Source organism: Clarias gariepinus, chromosome 14 (assembly GCF_024256425.1).
Source record: "Clarias gariepinus isolate MV-2021 ecotype Netherlands chromosome 14, CGAR_prim_01v2, whole genome shotgun sequence".
In the NCBI taxonomy this organism is placed as follows: Eukaryota; Metazoa; Chordata; class Actinopteri; order Siluriformes; family Clariidae; genus Clarias; species Clarias gariepinus.
The window spans coordinates 2,351,867-2,374,373 of NC_071113.1; the positions used below are offsets into that span (position 1 = coordinate 2,351,867).

Genomic DNA, 22,507 nt, shown 5'->3' on the forward strand with positions numbered 1-22,507 from the left:
TGCACTGTTACTGGAACCAGGAGAAGCGAAGGAGTTGCCAGGGGTTGAGCAATGGAGAGTCCTGCTGCGTGCTTTGTAGGAACTCGCTCACCTGCCTTCTTATGACTCTTTTCCTTGTTGTGCTGGGAGTCCACCTTCTGCCAGTAGTCTTTGGAGCTTTTGCAGTCTTTTTCCACCCTAGAACCTATCTTCACCAGCTGTTCCACGGTGTTCACTGTTCCTCTCAGACATCCTGCCACTCTTGGGTTGATGTTGTTCAGGATTCGACCCACTAGTTCTTCCTCGGAGATATCAGGCTTCCACTTCATACAGAGGGCGCGGTAGTCATAGGCGAAGTCTCTAAGGCGTTGACTGGGCTGCTGTACCAGAGACCTTAAGTTTTCTTCCACTTCTGTGAGGTAGTCATCCGGTAAGAAAGCCGCCATAAATGCCTGTTTAAAAGACTTCCAGTCCTTCACCTTGCCTTTCTCTGCCTTCCACCAGCTCAGAGCAGGTCCTCGTAGCACCGTGCTGAGGGTTCCTAGCAGTTCTGGGCTGGGCAGTGGTCTGATCTCCAGATAGTTTTCACACTGTTCGATGAAGTTAAGAACATCCGCTGTCTCTGAAGCGTCGCCAAAGGCTGGAAACTCCAGGCGGATGGGTGGTCGGCCATAAAAGGAAGAAGAAGAGGGTGAAACTGAGGAGGTAAGCTGGGCAGAAGCGTGTGGTTGAACACAAGGAGGAATGTCGTATGTTTCATGACTGCTTATGTGCTTTACCTTTGCCGTAGATGCTGTGATCGCCGTGCTGGTAGGATGTAGAACAGGAGATTGGGGAGATGCAGGGGTGTAGGCCTTTAACCTTTGGATGGTGGGCGTACTTGTGAGCCGTAGTTTTTTCATCTGGTTTTCCCAGATTACGTCACGTCTCAGAAAACAGTCAGTGACCGCTCTTTCCAGTTTCTCCAGGGCCTCTTGGCAGTAGCGCTCCAGCCCTTCTAGGCTAGCGTCCACTGCGTCCCGAAAACTGGTTTCCCTGTTCAAACTGCTGTTTACGGATTGTCTAAAATCCTGCTCCAACGTGTTCACTTTGTCAGTAAGCCCCCCCATATCCTCCTTGCATTGATTCAGTTCAGTTTGCAACGTATGCACAACATTAATATCAGACACAACATCATCATCATCATCATTATCATCATCATGTCTGTCAGATATATATAGTGAACTAATCAATGAGGTTATTTCGGCTGTAGGGTTACGGCGTGTAACAAATGCATCATCTACATCCTCCAGCACATTATTAGCTACAGCAAGGTCGGCCTGCACGGCACCACTAGCATTAGCATTAGCAATGTTAGCATCCATTTTGTTCTGCCAAGATACACAAAACCGGAAAATACCCGAAAAAAACGATTCCCCGTACGTACGGGCCACCACTATGTAACACTTGGATTTAATTAAACCACTAGTTACCTTGCTACGGGGTCGAGAATCAAAATACAGGTTTTTAAACAACACTTCCGGTATTGCGCAATCAAGACAGGACAAGTAAAGACGCGACACAATAACTATGAATAAACCAAAACAAAGTGTATTAAACCAACAAACAAACAAACAAACAAGGTGCACCAAAAACCAATATATAAAAAAATATATACAAATAGAAACAATGTGTATGGTGTATGCGGGTGTGTGAGTGCGTGTATGATTGTCCAGAGTTAATGTTATTGCAGTGTGTGAAATGATGCACGGGAGAGATTGGCTCGGCCTCACCGGTATCGATGACAAATCCGGGAGCTCGAGCAACGGAACGAGAGGTGAATTGTGAGTGTCTATGAGGAATAATCCAACTGGGGAAAAGTACTCCTTTAGAATCATCAACCAAACTCTCTCTCAAAAAAAACAGCGCGCTGGGTAAATCTCTCCGTGTTGAGCCACTTGCCGGTTCCGGCTTTATACCGGCACACGTGACCCGACGCCGCTTCCGGGTTCCCTCGCGCTGCGATCGCGCATGCTCGCGAGAGCTTACCGAGTGACCAACACAGTCAATGGGGACAAATAAAACCAGATCGGGCAAATTTACGAGCACAGGTGAGCCGCATTAGCTCCTTAATCCATTTCCCTGTTTGTTTAAAATGCCCTTTTATGTGGCTGCGCTACAAGCTTGTCATGGTTCATGTTACTGAAATGTTTCCACACACCAGGACAAGTTCCGGGAGAAACTGGTCCCACATAAGCACTTTGTGAAAGCACCCTGTTCTTTCCTTGTTTGGGTTTAGAATGTCCACTTTTACTCTGCTTACATTGTTCTATATGACACCAGAGATACTTTCTTGCAAATAGCCTTGACAGTTTGAGCAGTGCACAAATGTGTTAATCACAACCTTCTTGGGACTTTTTCCAATGTAAACGAACAACTTTTCCACACTGGAGAACCTTAGCATTATGCACAATTTTTTTCTATATTTCTGATGTGATCTAGTAAGTTTTTTCTTTGAACCATTTGGAAATTTCAAAGCTGTCGCTACGTCAGACTCAGTGCTATGAAACTGCTATAGAGTACTGTTTCTTGTCATACATTCTTGCTTTACTAGTTGCTTTTAAGACACCTTTGACTGAAACTGGGCTTGAGTGATCAGGTGCAATCTCAGATGGACCCTCAGATGAAGGCACCTTAGATGCACCTGCAACACTGGAATGGCCAGTGCTAGGATTGAGTGAAGAATTGGATAATGCACAATTGTCTTGGCTTTCCTTTAAGGAAATTCACTATCATCTGAGCTACTGGACAAATGATGATCATAAGGAACATACTTATCTTCATTGCTTTCAAAAATACAGATGGAGCAGCTATCACCGCTGCTTAACTAATCAAGTTATTAAAGACAACATGACTTAGTTAAGTAACATGAGTTAGAAAGTAACTGCATGAATACACCAGCAGAGTATTTTAAAGATGTTTTTAGAGAAAAAACTCATAATTAAAAGAGGGGGCACTCATAATTCTACGTTTTTTTTATGTTAAAATGTTAAAAAATATATGATCATAGCGGGTCTGAGTATTAGGCAAACACAACCTCAGACGGATACATAATCGTTTTCACCATGCAATTGATTATTTAACAAATATGATAAAACAAAAAATGTCTGGGCAATACCAAGTACCCCATGATTCAATATCTTGAAGGTCCACCTTTAGAAGCAATAATTAAAGTAATTGTTTTCTATATGACTTCACCAGTCTCTCAAATCAATTTGGTCCATCCTTTTTAACACACTGCTTCATTTCTTTAAAGTTTTTAGGCAATGCCCATTCACAGAATTTCAATTCGGTTGGGATCTGGACTTTGACTAGGCCATTCCAAAACCAGCACCTCAAATAATCATTTATTTGATTATTTTCCTGCCATTTAAATTATTGTGCTGTGGATCATAGTCCTGTTGCATGACCCAATTTCAACCAAGCTTTGGTTGTTGAACAGATGGCCTCACAATATCGATGCCCTTTTTACTGCTTTCACAGAATTTAGGCTTCTTGTCTGACTTGTCTTCATTTGTCATCATCAAAAGTAGACCTCAACAAGTCTGGTTTTAGACTGAAGACAACATGGTAATCTGTACAAACAATGCTAAATAGGAATAAAGACCCTGGGTCCATGCGGCCGTCATTCTGTCTCCAATACATGAATGTACTTTGGTGTAGAACGTACTAACCAATTCCAGAACAGCAGCAAAGTACCTTGTGAAGAAATTGGAGAAAATATCTATAATTATCTACAGTATCAAAAGTATCTATAACCACAGTAAAAACGAGACGAATATCAACATAACCTGAAAGGCTATTCACATAGAAGAAGCCACTGTTCCAAAACCACCATAAAAAGGAAGGGGTTTGCAGCTGAACATGGGAACAAAAATCCATACCTTTCAGAGAAATTTCCTCTGGTCTGATGAAACAAAAATGTAACTGTTTGGCCAAAATGACCATCCTTATGTCTGGAGGAAAAGGGGGGAAGCTTGTAAACCAAAGCACACCATCCCAGCCATAAAGGGTGGCAACATCATGTTGTACACTTGTTTTGCGCCCGGAGAGACTGGTGCACTTTACAAAATAAATGGTATCACGAGGAAGGAAGATTATGTGGATATATTGAAGCAACATCTCAAGACTTCAGACAGGAACTTAAAGCTTTGTTGTAAAGTATTCTTTTAAATAAGCAATGATCCCAAGCATAATTCCAAAGTTGTTACAAAAAGGCTTAAAGACAATAAGTTTAAAGTTTTGGAGAGGCCCTGACCTTAGCCCAGTAGATCAAGTGTTGGCAGAACTGAAACATGTGTGCAAGAGAAAGAAGGCTTACAAACCTGAATAATTTAAACCAGTTCTAACAGGAGGAATGGACTAATATTTCAGCAACGTATTGTATAATGCTTGTGGAAGGTGACCTAAAATCCAGGTTACACAATTAAAAGGAAACGTTACCCACTACCCAACTTCTGATCCACTGCAGATTTGATGAAAGAAATAAAAACTGAAATAAATCTTTTTCGCAACTATTATTTGCACATTTTCACATTTTTTAAATAAAGTTATGACACTAAATGACATAAGACAGGGAATTTTTACTAAGATTTAATGCCAGAATGTGTGGAAAACTGCAGAAAATGCATAGTCTGAATTGTTTTGGCTAATAAGAACGTAGATTTTAGTATGCCAATATGCTTTTACAGTTGTAAAGTTGTACAAAATTGTTTGGGCCAGCACAGCAAGCAAAAAAAAAAAAGAAAAAAAAAAAAAGAACATTAAATAAATCTATGCATCTTGTGGGGACCTGTGTATAGTTTCATGTTAAATCATATTGTGGGGACTCTAGGGGAGGTGCATCACACCGGTCATTTGAAAACATTTGCTTGCAAACACAGTTAGAGTAAATTGTATATTGTAGGGACCTGATATTTATTATGTAAAAATCATAATTAAAAAAGCAGTGTCAAACTTGTTTGGAGAAAGTAGACTCAGGCTTTGACAGTTGGGTGTAATGGAGTTTAACTCCAGAGGCACCATGTGAGGCTCAATGATTACAGTCTGATTCTGCCCCAAGTTTTGTCTTGTGTAACAGGCACAATAGTCACTTATAAGCCCAAAGGTAAAAGCATGTTTAGACTTTAAATCAAACCTGAACAGTGCAATGATATGTTAAGTGTTTTAACATATACTGATCAAATAATATGTTTGTAGAAAACATTGTTTTTGCAAGAAGCAGAATTGTGCTGTGGGTATAGTAGTTAGCACAGTCGCCTTGCCCCTCCAGGGTCCGGGTTCGATTCCTGGCCAGATTTGTTTCCCATCTGAAACATGGAGTTTGCATGTTCTTGCCATGTTTGGGGGGGGGGGGGGGGATGGGGGGGTTGTGGAAAAACTTAACCATATCAGTTTCCTGAATAAAATAACACAGAGCACAATTATTAACCATGATTCAGATCTGAATCGAATCATTCACAGACTGCGCATGTGCCGCTACATATAGCCTCAGCGCTATCCAAAGCACTGGCACAACTAATGAAGTTGGTTTTTTAAGATGTAAATGTTAACAAGTCACAGAAATACTGTGTTTTTAAACCCATATAAACCCTGCTTTGTTAGGGCAGGTGCCAATATGACGAATAGCATCCTGTGTTGGTGTTTGACTCATTATCTAAGGCAACTTAGATAATGTACTACAACTTTAGTTGAAATTGTACTATACTGAGAATTTCTTCCCGTTAATGAGTCACTTATACAACATTGGTTAATTAGCAGTGAAATTTTTTTATTTTTTTAACCAATCAGGGTTCAGTGTAGACGGATTACATCAGAAAGTGTGCTGCCAATACACATGTGTATGTGTTGATGCTGGAGACCACAGAGATATTATAGGGGGGAGGGGTGTTCTGATCAGTGAGATAGACACGCTAGATCGGTTAATAAATTTTAGGTCCCCATTTTCACACAGGTCCCCACTTAATAAGTGTGTATAGAGATCGATGTCCCTACATTTGAAGCTTTGCAGGCACACACACACACACACACACACACACACACACACACACACACACACACACACACAGATCACAGAAATCAATACAAGAAATGCCTTTGTAAGTCTTTATGGTGTAACAGTATAATTCTGATTGGTGAGAAGCTGATGATTCATTTCCTATACATATAGTTTCTATGGTAACAGGTCATTGCCAGGAACTTGAACACAGTGGAGACATACCACAATTAAGGGATTAGAAACGTGTAATATACAATATAGTAAAGTTTTGTTTTAAGATGTTTTTCCCTCATTTATGGAAAGATTCTTTAGTGCCATCATTGTCATTACAGTCAAGAGAAGCTGCTGTCAGGTTTATAGAAATGTTCTTTTTTTTTTTTTTAAAGTGGTTCCATAAGGAGCCGCTAAATCATATCATCCAATCCTCATACTGGATTCAACTTTATGCAAGTGGTTAGGGTCCAGGTCAAAAATACCTTGACTGATATGACTAATACTGGAAAGAAAAAAGAAAAAAAGCAAACATGATATACATGTATCTCAGAAAGAATTTTTTTAAGAGTAGCTCGCCATCTAGTGGTCAGTGCTGTTACATGACCTTTTATTTTCTCATTCATTAGCCCATCAAAATTCCAATAAAAATTAAATTTATTAATCTTTTTTTTATTTTACTAAATTTTATTAACATATTTTGAGACTGTTTGTGACCTAAAAAGGAAAGATAAAATAAGAAAGTTTAAAGATATATAGACTTTTCCTGCAATAATAGAAGAGATAAAACATTTTACATATAAAATCTACAAATATACAGATATACATACAGTTACAATACAAGAAAATAGAAATATGTAAAATGTTTAATATAACATGTATAAATGGAATCAATATCAAAAGGGGTAGAAGAAGTAAAATATATGAGTAATGTATGAGTGGAACTTGACTGACAGCAGCAGTGGTATTCTCCATGTTTTAAAGTGCAAAATTAGACCTCACTGATGTGTCTATAAGAACCAGCAATATGCAACAAGTGAGTCATGTGTAAATGTGGTGAGTAATGTGGTGTGCTGCAACATGTAAAGGAAGCAATGCAAGTCCAATCAGTTGATTCCTTCTATTCCCATCCATCTATATAAATAAATATTTTCATATTCAGGTTGTTTAGACTTATAATACACTTTTACTAATGATACACAACAATTGCTGTTTAATCTGTTGCTGTTTTTCTATTTGTCACACACACACACACACACGCACACACACACACACACACACACACACACACACACACACACGAACAGTGCTAATGGATTAAATTAGCCAAAATGACAAAAATCTTTGATGATGAAAGGTGATATATGATGAGATCATCTTGAAGTATGGTGGACTATGTGATATGTGGCAGCTCAGGTTTACATTGGAAGTACCATGTAATTATAAACTGTGTACATAAGTGAGTACACAGCATAAGACCCAGTGGACAGTTATAATAAACACAGAGTTAATAATAATAATAATAATAATAATAATAATAATAATAATAATAATATCATTATTATTATTATATATAATATACATATACAGCCTGTATATTATATAATACATATACACCTTGTATGTATATATAAGAATATGTTTATTCTTTTAAACTCCCACCATTGACTGGACAATCATGGACAATCATGGACACATTCATACACACTTGCAATACATATTTATACATCTGGACCATTGCACACACACACACACACACACACACACAGACACACATATATATACATTTTGTTTTCTTTTTTCTTCTATATTTCTATATTTTGTTATATTTTTATTATGCCTTTATTTGTACAGTTTATTTTACTAGTTAAATTTATGTTTCTTTAGTATTTCTTTTTATATTTATTATCTTTTTATTATAAGCATTTCACTGCATATCGTACTGTGTACGTGACAAAAAAAATTTTTTATTTAAATTTGATTTGATTTAATAATAATAATAATAATAATAATAATAATAATAATAAACTACTTTCTTTTGGCTGCTCCTATCAAGGGCTCGCCATAGCGGACCATGTGATCCACACAGAACTTGGCACAGGGTTTAACCTGGATCCTTGCACAGCCTTCCCATTTTTCAGTGCAGTGTCTGGGTAGTATGGGGTGTGGCTGCACGGTGGGGTAGTGGTTAGCACTGTTGCCTCGCACCTCCAGGGTTCGGGTTCGACTTTTGCCTCGGGTTTGTGTACGTGGAATTTGCATGCTCTCCCCGTGCTTGGTGGGTTTCCCCCTGGGTACTTTGGTTTCCTCCCACAGTCTAAAGACCTGCAGATTGGGCTAACTGCCATCCTTAAATTGCCTGTCTGTCGTGTGAATGAGCGTGTGTATACGTGTGTGTGTGTGTGTGTGTGCGCACTATATACACACTAGAGGAAGACTGAGTAATCATCATCAGCAGTGTTTACCTTTTAATACAGAACCCGAATTATTATTATTATTATTATTATTATTTGTAGTTTTATGGACAGATCCATCTTATGAATCAGAAGGTGAGGGTCTTGCCCGTATAGCGGGGGAAGGGAGGGGTTTGTTTCCGCTTCCGGTTCCGCGGCCGGCCGTGGTGCTGAAACGGACAGCGGCGCCGGGTGCCGCCGTCCTCTTCCCGAAACGCACGCGCGCACACCGCGATGGCGATGGGCGCGCACGCGAAGAAAGGCGGCTCGAGGAACGTGGCAGTGGAACGGAAGAACCTGATCACCGTGTGCAGGTGCGTTAAGGAACTTTAATCAACACCCGGCCTGGTGCATTATTACTGTAATAATGACGCGGTGCGGTTCACTGATCCGAACATTAAAGAAAGGATGGGATGGAATTCTCCCCCTCATTATTCTGGGTTTTACTTTAAGTCCATTCACACATTATTATTATTATTATTATTATTATTAATAAATATTATTATTATTGAGATGTAACATTAACGTTAGTGATATTGTGATATAGAGGTCAGGGAAACAAACCAATAAATCTCCACTGTGAACACATCACCTGGTCCGCGCCGTGTATAATGTGAAATCCACAGATAGATATTTTTGTCTAGTTAGCCTTTTGTTTATTGTGCAAGCGACAATAACAATAGCTTATTTATTACAGCTCGGTGACGAGCACCACTCCTCGGCAGTACCTAAAAAAAAGGAGAAATAAGAATGAATATGTTTATCTATATAACGACTAAAAAAAGAAAAGAGAAAATCGTAAGGTTTGTTGTGTCTCGAGTTCTTTTGGTAAAACCAGAAAAATAGCGACGCGTTGCTTTCTTTCTCTGGTGACGCGATTCATGATTAGTTCCCGGATGAGGTCGTTGCCATGACGACAACCTTCCGTCAGGGCGAAAGGACGCGCGCGCGGAGCGGTCGGTGCCAGCCTGACGTGGAAGCTGTAGAGGGTGTATTAAATAACTGCTTTAAAGTAATATAAAAACAGTAATAAAAATAGTTTTATTTTCTAAAATAGTAATGATTTTTAGTTTACAAACACAATAATAAAGTAAAAAAAAAGATTAATAATCATTCTATATTTTTATTGAGATGTAAATTTAAAGTTATTCAACCAAAACAAATGCTAGTGGGTGTGCTTTATGGAAAGCCTCAGTCATTTCATGTCATTCCTCAACCTGTAAACGCTTCATGTTATTCATCACTCACTCACTTATCGTCTATACCACTTTCTCCTGTATACCGGGTCAGGGGAGCCTGGAGCCTATTCCAGGAGACTTAGGGAACGAAACAGGGTACATCCTGGACCGGGTGCCAATCCATCCCTGGGGTGAGGTGCACCTACCTGGGGAAAAGCAAGCTGTCAGTGACTTGGTGTTGGATGTTACTGGACATAGTGCACTAAGACTGTTACTTCACCCTGTCTGAATGAATTTCTATTATGTCTAGTGCAGTTATATAAGATGCAGGGAGCGGCCTGGGATTTGAGAAACATTTTTGCTGAGGCAGAGAGTTGCTTCTTGCAGATTTGTGTTCAGGTTAACTTAACGTCACAGCTCGTTTGTTTCTCCCAGTCCTGTTTGCTGGGGGAGGCAGTTGGGGCATTGTTGTTCCACGAGACATCACCAGGCGACGTCAGTGCCACTTTCCTTGGGATTCAGAATAAGCTATTCCAGAGTTTGCTTTTTCCTTTTTCCCTTTCTAAATTTTCCTGCCCAGTTTGTTAACTTACCCTGTTTCCATCCATCAGTCAGCTCTGCCCTAATCAAACGACAGCTACCAACCGGGGGCTGGGTGTGGGCTAGCTCTTTTTTCAAGATCGGTTATAGCACATGCATTTATCACCTAAGATCTCTTTAAAGCATGTCGGAAATCATGTGAAATCGTCTTTGTGTCTGTGTGTGGCAGGTTTTCGGTGAAGACATTGCTGGAGAAGTATACGGCAGAACCGATCGATGACTCGTCAGAGGAGTTCATCAATTTCGCCTCTATTCTTGAGCACATCCTAAGCCATCGATTTAAAGGTTTAAAAGATGAATTGTATTCTTATACACCAATGAGGGGGTAAGAAAATTGCCTATTTTTGTAATTTGTTTTCTTCTGTGTAAGGAGCAGGAAGCTGGTTCGATGGCCAGCGCAGTTTCTGGGACTTCATCCGCCTGGCCTGTAGTAAAGTGCAGAACAGCTGCATCGGCAGCATAGAGAACATGGAGAACATCAGCTCGTCCCGAGCAAAGGTGAGGGTCAGAAGTTTCAGCAGGAATAAATTCACAAAGCTTATTAACAGAAAATAGAAAACAGAAAATTAACAGAAAATCCTGAGTGAATTCAAGATTCAAGATTCAAATAACTTTATTAATCCCAGAGGGAAATTGCTTGTTACTTTCTTGTTACTTCCGCTGATTTATTGTTACTGTTATCCTTGTATTGTTATATGTAGGGCAGAGCTTGGATAAGAGTCGCACTGATGGAAAAACGCCTGTCTGAATACATTGCCACAGCGCTGAGGGACAGCCGCACCACCAGGTCCAACTCTTTACTTCTTATATACATGGAAACGTAGAATGTTAAGCATATTTACACACAGATAAGTATAAAAAATCTGTCTGATGTGGCACATAATAAGCATAGATACAGTTGCGTAGTAACTTGTACTTGACTTTAGAAGGACACATTACAAAGTTTTTCAAGAATATAGCCTTGTTCTATATGCCCCATGTATGCGGCATCGGTTGCCTGTGCGCAGCAATGCTTAGTGTGCGGTCCCTAATTAAATAAACAAATAAATAAAATAAGACATAGGAAAACTCCAGAAAAAATCAAGACAAAAAATGTGCATATTTTTATATTCGATTCTTTGTGCATTTTGTCTGCAGGAGGTTCTATGATGAAGGCGCCATCATGTTACGAGAAGAAGCCAGCGTTCTCACAGGAATGTTAATTGGTCTGGGGGCAATTGACTTCAGGTGAGTTGAGATTTAACAGAAGGACTTTAAAAAGGCGCGGGGTTTATGGCCGAGCACAAACTGGATCATATGACAGTGTATAACCACTAGTTTTCTCCGCTTCTTATGGCTTCATGTACTTTATATAAACTATTAAACTCATCATAATATTGATTATTTTTTACAACAGCACAATCCCTAAGTGTTTTAATCATCTTAAAATCACATCAGTGAGCCAAGTTTGTTGCATTTTTTTAGTAATTAAAGAATTTGTTTAAAGAATCTGCTAAAGAATGTGTTTATAGTTATAATTAATACTATAATAATGTAGAAGGAATTGTAGTTAAATTAATCATAATTTTTTTCTAAACAGAATCCACCAGCATAAATAACTGTGGTTACAGTATTAAACTGAAGTCATACTAGACTAGATTTTTATTACCATTTATTCGGCTGCTCTTATTGTTTTACATTTTTTAATATATTCTCCATATATTTTCTATATTGTGTATTTTTGTGTACAGTTATTTTATTTTTAACTTTAATTTGTATATTTTTATTTTATTCTTCCCTAGTTAAACTTACCCTTTATTTTAATTTTCATATTTATTTCCTATTCCTATTCCTATTCTTTTATTCTTACGTCACAAGCAGTTGTCAAAGCATTTCACTGCAGATCGTACTGTTTATGACTGTGTATATGACAAATAAAATTTGAATTTGAATTTGACTATAGTAGGCTCCAGGTCCCCGCAACCCTGAATACAGGATAAAGTGGTATAGAAGATGAGTGAGTGAGTGAGTGAGTGAGTGAGGACGCACGGTGCCCTCTAGGGGTTATTCCTGACAGATTTAAAGTAAGGTGAGATAGATTACAAGTTAACTGTGTGTTGAGATGGCCTTCGAATGGCGCAGTGGTAAAAAATCCCTCTCCCAAAAAACTGTGTGTTGAGATAAAGTGATGCTGAGTTGTGTTGTTTTCTCAGTTTCTGTTTAAAGGGAGAAGCTCTGGATGGAAAAACGGAGGCGGTGATCGACTATACGCCATATCTCAAATTCACGCAGAGGTGAGATCACATTTAGATCATTATTGCATTTTAGTCATCTATACAGGGTAATATTTTAAGAGTCAATATAACAAATTGACTATTTATGTATTGCATACTACTGGATTCTTTTTTATCAATAATGTTATTGTTCACAACTCGCACAAAGTCACCCATTACACTTACAACTCTCTTTAGAGCATTTTGTTGCAATTTTTTCACATATTTAGCTATGACTACCTGAGCGATGACGATGATTGCTGCAGCGTGGACAGCAGCAACAGTGACGACAGCATTCCTGAGCATCCCTACATCCCGCTGGTCACGGACGAAGAGAGCTGGAGCAGCAAATGTCGCAGGATGGATCAGAGGTTTAAGATCGTCAATGCCCAGAAGGTGAGTTTTGCTGTTATAGAAAAAAAAATATCTGTTACCACTGGAGATTCTGTTCCGTCTCTGTTTCTCAGAAGTTTATGTTTAAATATAAGACTTAAACTTATGAATTACTGTGTACATTAAACAAATCTGCCTGGTCAAGAACAATATAGGAAAACAAAAGAGTTGTTTCTTATTTGTCCCATAGGTCTGGTTTTTTTTCTTTTAATCATTATTAATATCAGGAAAACGAATACCCTTATTTCACTCAGTCAAATTTGCTACTGACCTCTCCTGATGTCTCCTGATTCAAAATCGGCCCTAAAATTGGCTCTGAAATCTGAAACCTGCAATCTGCGGTATTTGGTTAATTTTTCAAGTGCAGCAACACCACATCAAGCCATTAATGATTTAAATAAATCTAACATGTTATACCCTTCTAAAGAATTAACAATGAAACCAGGCCATGTGTTAATGTTATGATACTGTAAGTCCAGGCTGATGCTTGTAAAGAGCCATTATGAACCTCTACCCAGCTCTCCAGAGGTCGTAACGAATTTGGATTGATGTAGGTTTGGGAGCAAATTGACTGAGAGGAATGGGGGTGTAACTGAAAAAATGTTAAACTGCATTACACCAGTATCGGGAGCAATTTAGTGCAACCTAAATTCGAATATGGAGAAAAATGTTAGCTTCCGTACATAATAATGTTGCTTCTTAAACATTCAAATTTAAAGATGCTGTGAAGTGATGTCCAGAGCTCAAGTGTGTGTGCGTGTCTGCAGGGCTATCTGGAGGAGCTCGTACGATTGCGAGAGTCACAGTTAAAGAACCTAGAGATGGAAAACAAAAAACTAAACAAGAAACTAGAGGAGATTCAACTTCAGAGCCATCAGGAAAAAAGAGAATTGGAGTCGGTCGTACTGGAGCTACAGGAGCAGCTGTAAGAAACACACACAAACATTGTTTTGTCAGTATGAATAATTTGAGTATAAAATAATATAAACACCATTTTCTGCCTTTTATTTATTCAGATATTTTTCTCCCTTAAAAAGAAGATCAGCCTGGTGACTCAAGGAACCATGCACAAAATAATCCTTATCATTTTGTAATATTTTTTATTTTGTTATATTTCTCTCAAAACTGACAAAATGTTTTGCAGTCAAAACTGGTTTTATATTTCTATGAGACAGTTGAGTGGAAGCCACTTCATCAAGTTGTTGTTTTTCAGTTTTCTACTAGAGCGGTAAATTTATGCAGGCTTAATGTTCTCTTTAGAATATTTAGAATGCTATGGTTGGAGCTGGTGCACTGATTTTTTAGTGGTTTTGTTTCCCAGGACAAGTCTGATTCCTGGTGGAGCTCATCCTTTGTCTAAGGACATATCTATTCCTCTTGTAAACCAGTGGCCATCACTTCATACATACAAAAACCAGGAAGAAAGCCAGCTTTACCGCAGGTCAGATATTGGCATCTTAATAATCATAATAATCATAATAATAATTTAAATGTTTCTGCAATTTACCAGTTTCCATCATTAATAAGATGCTTCTCCTGCCACGGTCGTAAAAAATAGGAATAAATACAAACGTCACCGTCATGGAGACCATGGAGAAAACAGTTACCAGTGTAGGATAATACAGAAACAGATGATTGCCACAGATTTTCACATTGGCACCTAATTTATTCAACCTTTACCCTTTCCTTTCTCCTGTTTGAATGTTTGCGTCATGTCTCTGGGTGTTTTTGCCATTCACTTTCCATTAACTGTGGATTATGCACCGACTTGCCTATGCACCGACACGCTAGCTACACAATACATAGTTTATCAAATCTTAGCACCTGCCATATTTGTTTTTCTCCATGGCCTCCATGACGGTTGTTTTTTTCCATGGCCTCCATGGTTCCTAGTTGGACTACAGAGGTTACTAGATGGATGGACGTATCATAACTGAAGTTTGTTCTTTGTGTTAAAGCCGCAGTGGAAGCTTTCAGAGTCCCGAGCTTCTCTCAGCACATGTAAGCTTGGACTCGGATTCCCAGAAGGCCGAAGGGAAACCAAACGGCCAGCCATGGTGCCGAACAGGTAAAACCTCCAGATTCTGTTTAGACTGAAATACCAGTGTAAGGGAATGATTTCACTTGGAAATGATGATCTAAATATCAAATTAAACAGAAAGTATACATTTTAATCTGAATAATAGATTCTAGTATAAAAAAAGCAACTGGATCAAGCCCCTTGAATGGGATAGGAGAGATAAATGTCCTGTTTTTTTCTCTTATTCTTCACAGATAAAGAATATACACCCTCCATCTTGGGACTGTGTGGTTCACTGAACTCGTTACCCAGCTGTAAGTCTCTGCCCAGCCTGAGGTCCACAGAGTGCCTGGTGAACATCAGTGCAGAGCCAAGTCCTGCTCTCACACCCAGCTAGAACCACACACACACACAGACACACACACACAGACAGAAATATATTTTAATCAACAAAGGCATCCAAAGACACAGCAGCTGATCATTTGCCTACTGTATGTTTAATGTTCACAGCAAATGTAGTACAACGAGTTTACTTGTGTGGTATATTACAGAAACAGACGATTGCCACAGAGTTTCATATTGGCACCTAATTTATTCAACCTTTAACCTTTCCTTTCTCCTGTTTGAATGTTTACCGTCATGTCTCTGGGTGTTTTTGCCATACACTTTCCATTAACTGTGGACTATGCACCGACTGCCTAACCACCAGACACGCTAGCTACACAATACATACTTTATCAAATCTCAGCACCTGCCATATTTGTTTTTCTCTTTAATTTATCAATAGGTTTTCTTTTGGTTGTCTAAAGATAAACCGAACTGCCAAAATATGGCAATGTAACAGCCATTTCTGTGCCACGTGAATACAAAATGCATATAAAAATACATATATCTGGAGTCTTACAGACAAGTAAACATATAATTTAGTGTACATGTAACTGCCACTTTAGCACCTTCAGAATCTGTTCTCACCTCTTGATAAAAACTGGGCAAAAAAAATCACTAAATTAAAGAATCTGATTAAATCTGATTGAACTTTGTTGTTTGACTGAGGGTGAGATTGGCACTGGACAGAATTACAGTCGTAATTCTAATGTTTATTCATTTTAACACTGTAACATCACATTTATAACGACAGTGGAAACATGGCGGTTCCTGTTCTCTCTGCAATAAAACAACTGCCTCTTTTTGAATCCTTCTTGTGTGCGTCATTTGGTTTAAGTTAAATGTTTTAATTTTGTTTGATTAATTTTTTTGTTTTATGCTGTCAGGCATCGAGGTATTAGCATATTTTTATGCGAGAATGCTTTTCATCAATTATTTATTTTTATGCGAGAATGCTTTTCATCATTCAATTTCAGAGCCATCACGAAAAAAGAGAATTGGAGTCGGTCCCACAAACTGGGAAACAGGGTTTAAAGCAGGTAGACTTCTGATTTAATTAAATAATTGTGACCTCAACCCTATTAAACACCTTGGGGGTAAACTGTGACTGCAACATCAGTGCCTGAGCTCACTACTACTTTCGTGTACAGTAGTTGGATGAGCAAATCCCCAAACAGTCACCACTACTACAGTATAACGATGAAAATAGCTACTGTGAATACAGCAATGGCTGCTGAATCAGGTCTTGATGTAAGGTCTATTTTTTCCTGTGACCAATTTAAAATTTGTTAATATGTAAATGAATGAATGAATGAATGATGCTAAATTAATTGTGGTCACAGACTAAAGATACATGTTTTCAACAAGAAACTCAATTTTCCTAACATATATACGTATACAGTGCCAGGCGGAAGCCACTCCTTAGTAAAAAGGCACCTGAAGGACTCTCAGTCAATGAGAAACAAAATTCTCAGGTATGATAAGACTCTCTGGCCGCTCTACCATATAGGTCTGATTGCTTGATTGCTGCAGAGATGGTTGTCCTTCTGAAAGGTTCTCCTCTCTCCTCAGAGGACCTCTGGAGGTCTGACAGAGTGATAATCGGGTTCTTGGTCACCTCCTAAGGCCCTTATCCCCTGATTGCTCAGTTTAGATGGCTGGCCAGCTTAAGTAGAAGTCCTGGTGGGTTTGAACTTTTTCAAGAGTCCTGGCGGTTTTGAATACTTTCTGGATTCACTGTATATGGGGTAGCTTGGTGGTGTTGGACTGCTAACCAGGAGGTCCCCGGTTTGAGCCCAGATACTACCAGGTACAATCAGGCATCAAGCTGGCAAGCCAACCATGTAAATAACTAGAGCAGAGATGATGGATATATATCTGTCGCCTGGGGTCCGTTCTTCGTACGTCGCTAACTCAGTTAGCTGGATTTGATTGTTGTGGATTTGTCCTGATCTTGGATTGTTTCGTTCTTCGATGCGCTTCTAGCATTTGCTGTCATAGCAACACATCCGTAAGCTTAAACCTGCTCTGGAGCAGGTTTATTTCATGTAAACAGGATTTAGCCTGCGCTCCTGGCGGGTTATGATTGGTTGAAATGGCGAGGTCACATCTGATTGGTTAAAGAGCACAACTGACTCACGTGGAAAAAGAAAAGTATTTGCCCCCTGCCTTGACCTCCCCCCCCCACACACACAATCGCTATCAAATATTATATATGAACATAAATTCATAGGTTTATTGTTATCAAATATGATATTACTATTATAATAAACCCTAGGCACGAGACAGCCATCAAGACCATTAATACAAAATCTTGTATAATGTTTATTTTGTAACACATTTATTTTTCAGGGGTTTGTCATAAAAATATGCATATATATATATATATATATATATATATATATATATATATATATATATATATAAAATAAATATTTTATAATGATAAAATGGACGAAACTAATTTTATTATAAAATAAACAATATAAAAGTATACATAATATTTCTATTTTTTCATGTACAACATATTTATTTTCATATTGCTTATTTTATTTTATTGTCTCATGTAATTTGTAATTTGTAAACCATTAACCTATGAATTTATGTTCTAATATAATATTTGATAGCGATTATGTGGGGGCGCAATCCATGGCAGGGGGGCATTTCAGCGCATAACACGTGTTACAAAAAAAGTTGAGCCGCTCTTTTTCCATTTCGTCAACCAATCAAAGGGCTTGTGATCAGTGTTTCTACTGTCAATGCGTATCGCCTTTTAAACCAACGCACGAGCGCGCAATAATCCTAGACAACTCAATCCAGCTATACTAATCATCAACAACAGGTGTGCTCAAAGAACCCATTTAGCCAGATCGTAATTAGCACAATGATCTCATCTTAGATGTATCAATTCATCTCGGATGTGTCAAGTGACGTACGAAGAACGGACCCCTGATGTGCTGGGTTGCATGTTGATAAATAAACATATACACTGGAACCTCGGTTTACGAACTTAAACCGTTTCTAAAACCCTGTTCGGACCCTGATTTGGTCATAGACTGATTTCAGTTTTTTTCCATAGAAATACATGTAAATAGAATTAATCAGTTTCTGATTATTATGAACTATATTTAATGTAACTTAACTTTGAATGTATTTTATTTACATGTAAATAAATATTAAAAAGCCTTACTTATACTAAAATAGCACAACACCAAATATAAATGTAAACTGTACAGGAAAGCTTTTTGTCTAAAGATAAACTAAACTGCCAAAATATGGCAATGTACCAGCCATTTCTGTGCCAGGTGAATACAAAATGTATTCACATATAATTTAGTGAACATGAATGCTTTTTAACACCTTTGTGACTCAGTAAAAAACAACGCAAATAATATTTTCTAACAGTCTGTAAATGATACATTTTGGCAGTATTGTCTTGGATCTTTTGAAATAAATAAATTTAAAAAAATCACAATACCTGTCTCATTTTGCTGTCATTTTGCTCTGTGAGACTGGTGCTACTGGACACTGAAAATATTGTATTTATACAGATGTCGCCATTAAAACTGCACGTGTTTTCCCGCGAGATGCCGCAATTTAGCGCGCGGCTTGCCGCGACTTGCAACATTCGGGAATTTAAATAAATGTTTTGTGCTTCACTAAATATCCGCCAGATGGCGCATGGAAGGACTTTATCCAAAAGCCGGACCAAGTACAGCGATGAATTGTGTATGAAGTTAACCTAAAACAACATTGTTTCCAATGCTAAAGCAAACATGAATTTTATTTTGTTTTACAACAGATATTTCATAATGAACGTGTGTATAAGTGCTTCATATTATTTTCATAATGATGAAATGAGATGCCCAAATTCGTGCTTTAAACGTCTCTTATATAGTTTTTGTAATGTCTTAACAGGGACAAAATAATAAAAGACATGGCAATGCCTCGGTTTAAATGGTGTTGAAATTGATTTTAATTTCCTGATAGTAGGCTATCTGACGTAAAAAACGTAAAAATGTGTCGCTATCATCAGAAGACATGAATGAACTATATCAGAGGTGGGACAAAGTCTCAAAAAGTAAGTCTCAAAAAGTAAGTCTCAATTCATTGCCCTCAAGTCCCGAGTCAAGTCCCGAGTCAAGACAGGCAAGTCCCGAGTCAAGTCCCGAGTCAAAGGCCAACAAGTCTCAAGTCAAGTCCAAAGTCCTACGGTTTGGCTTTTGAGTCTTTTCGAATCTTTTTAGCAGAAAAAATTAAATGTATACAGATTATGTATGGTTGTAAGATCTGTATTCATTAAACAAACCTTTTTTTATGAAAAAACATTGCTCAGATACATAAAAATACAAATGTAATTTTCTGAAAAAGTGCTGAACAGTGCTGCGTCTCATCTCCACAGCATATTGCACAAGAACGAGTTGACCTTGTATTGCAAAAAAGGTCTGAAACTTTCCAACTTTCTGATATTGTCTTCACCTGAAATGATTGTTTCAAAACTAAAATATATCCTTAAACTAAAAAACCATGCCTTCATCCTCTAAACATGTTCTTGGATGAAGAGAGGATCAAAAATATAGTCCTCCAAACAGTTTTACTTTACTTAAATGTATCACCACAAAAAATATACTTTTCATTATGTTTCTTCTTCTTCTTTGTCTTTCGGCTGTTCCCTTTCAGGGGTTGCCACAGCGAATCATCTGCCTCCATCTTACCCTATCCTCTGCATCCTCTTTTCTCACACCAACTAACTTCATGTCTTCTCTCACTGCATCCATAAATCTCCTCTTTGGTCTTCCTCTAGACCTCCTGCCTGGCAGTTCCAACCTCAGCATCCTTCTACCGATATATTCACAATCTCTCCTCTGAACATGTCCAAACCACCTCAATTTGGCCTCTCTGACTTTATCTCCAAAACATCTAACGTGGGTTGTCCCTCTGATAAACTCATTCTTAATCCTATCCATCCCTGTCACTCCCAAAGAGAACCTCAACATCTTCAGCTCTGCTACCTCCAACTCTGCCTCCTGTCTTTTCTTCAGCGCCACTGTCTCTAAGCTGTAGAGCATCGCTGGTCTCACCACTGTCCTGTACACCTTTCCTTTCATTCTCGCTGATACTCTTTTATCGCACAACACACCTGACACTTTTCTCCACCCATTCCAACCTGCCTGTACCCGCCTCTTCACCTCCTTTCCACACTCTCCGTTGCTCTGGACTGTTGACCCTAAGTACTTAAAATCCTGCACCTTCTTTACCTCTGCTCCCTGTAGCCTCACCGATCCTCCTGGGTCCCTCTCATTTACACACATGTATTCCGTCTTGCTGCGGCTAACCTTCATTCCTCTGCTTTCCAGAGCATACCCTTCCCTGCTCTTGCTACGGAGCACAATGTCATCTGCAAACATCATAGTCCATGGGGACTCCTGTCTTACCTCATCTGTCATCCTGTCCATCACCAGAGCAAACAAAAAGGGGCTTAGAGCCGATCCTTGATGCAGACCCACCTCCACCTTGAACTCTTCTGTCACACCTACAGCACATCTTACCACTGTCTTACAGCTCTCATACATGTCCTGCACCACTCTAACATACTTCTCTGCCACTCCAGACTTCCTCATACAATACCACAGCTCCTCTCTTGGCACCCTGTCATACGCTTTCTCTAAATCTAAAAAAAAACACAATGCAACTCCCTGTTACCTTCTCTGTACTTCTCCGCATGGGCATGTTCAGAGGAGAGATTGTGAATATATCGGTAGAAGGATGCTGAGGTTGGAACTGCCAGGCAGGAGGTCTAGAGGAAGACCAAAGAGGAGATTTATGGATGCAGTGAGAGAGGACATGAAGTTAGTTGGTGTGAGAGAAGAGGATGCAGAGGATAGGGTTAGATGGAGGCAGATGATTCGCTGTGGCGACCCCGAAAGGGAACAGCCGAAAGACAAAGAAGAAGAGATATATATATATATATATATATATATATATATATATATATATATACTGTATACACACACATACTTTATTATATACACTTACCTAAAGGATTATTAGGAACACTATACGGTGTTTGACCCCTTTCACCTTCAGAACTGCCCTAATTCTACGTGGCATTGATTCAACAAGGTGCTAAAAGCATTCTTTAGAAATGTTGGCCCATATTGCTAAAATAGCATCTTGCAATTGATGGAGGTTTGTGAGATGCACATCCAGGGCACGAAGCTCCCATTTCACCACATTCCAAAGATGCTCTATTGGGTTGAGATGTGGGGGCCATTTTAGGACAGTGAACTCATTGTCATGTTCAAGAAACCAATTTCAAATGATTTGAGCTTTGTGACATGGTGCATTATCCTGCTGGAAGTAGCCATCAGAGGATGGGTACATGGTGGTCATAAAGGGATGGACATGGTCAGAAACAATGCTCCGGTAGCCTGTGGCATTTAAACTATGCCTGATTGGCACTAAGGGGCCTAAAAAGTGCCAAGAAAACATCCCCCACACTATTACACCACCACCAGCAGCCTGCACAATGGTAACAAGGCATAATGGATCCATGTTCTCCTTCTGTTTACGCCAAATTCTGACTCTACCATTTGAATGTCTCAACAGAAATCGAGACTCATCAGACCAGGCAACATTTTTCCAGTCTTCCACTGTCCAATTTTGCTAAGCTTGTGCAAATTGTAGCCTCTTTTTCCTATTTGTAGTGGAGATGAGTGGTACCCAGTGGGGTCTTCTGCTGTTGTAGCCTCAAGGTTGTGCGTGTTGTGGCTTCACAAATGCTTTGCTGCATACCTCGGTTGTACCGAGTGTTTATTTCAGTCAAAGTTGCTCTTCTATCAGCTTGAATCAGTCGGCCCATTCTCCTCTGACCTCTAGCATTAACAAGGCATTTTCACCCACAGGACTGCCGCATACTGGATGTTTTTCCCTTTTCACACCATTTTTTGTAAACCCTAGAAATGGTTGTGCGTAAAAACTTGAGCAAATTGTGAAATACTTAGACCGGCCCGTCTGGCACCAACAACCATTCCACGCTCAAAATTGCCTAAATTACCCTTCTTTCTCATTCTGACATTCAGTTTGGAGTTCAGGAGATTGTCTTGACCAGGACCACACCCATAAATGCATTGAAGCAACTGCCATGTGATTGGTTGATTAGATAATTGCATTAATAAGAAATTGAACAGGTGTTCCTAATAATCCTTTAGGTGAGTGTA

The 22,507-nt window shown here is 38.9% G+C and overlaps 1 protein-coding gene across 1 annotated transcript; it reads left to right on the forward strand.

Annotated features, from left to right (window-relative positions):
- Window positions 1-8,624: 8,624 nt before the first annotated feature.
- rundc3ab (RUN domain containing 3Ab) lies at window positions 8,625-16,096 on the forward strand. The gene is made up of 11 exons (XM_053511768.1): window positions 8,625-8,774; window positions 10,408-10,523; window positions 10,609-10,736; window positions 10,940-11,025; window positions 11,376-11,465; window positions 12,431-12,511; window positions 12,721-12,886; window positions 13,651-13,808; window positions 14,205-14,324; window positions 14,842-14,951; window positions 15,158-16,096. Exons 1-11 carry the CDS (start codon window positions 8,695-8,697, stop codon window positions 15,298-15,300), a joined length of 1,278 nt encoding a protein of 425 aa, XP_053367743.1. The 5' UTR covers window positions 8,625-8,694; the 3' UTR covers window positions 15,301-16,096.
- Window positions 16,097-22,507: the final 6,411 nt, after the last annotated feature.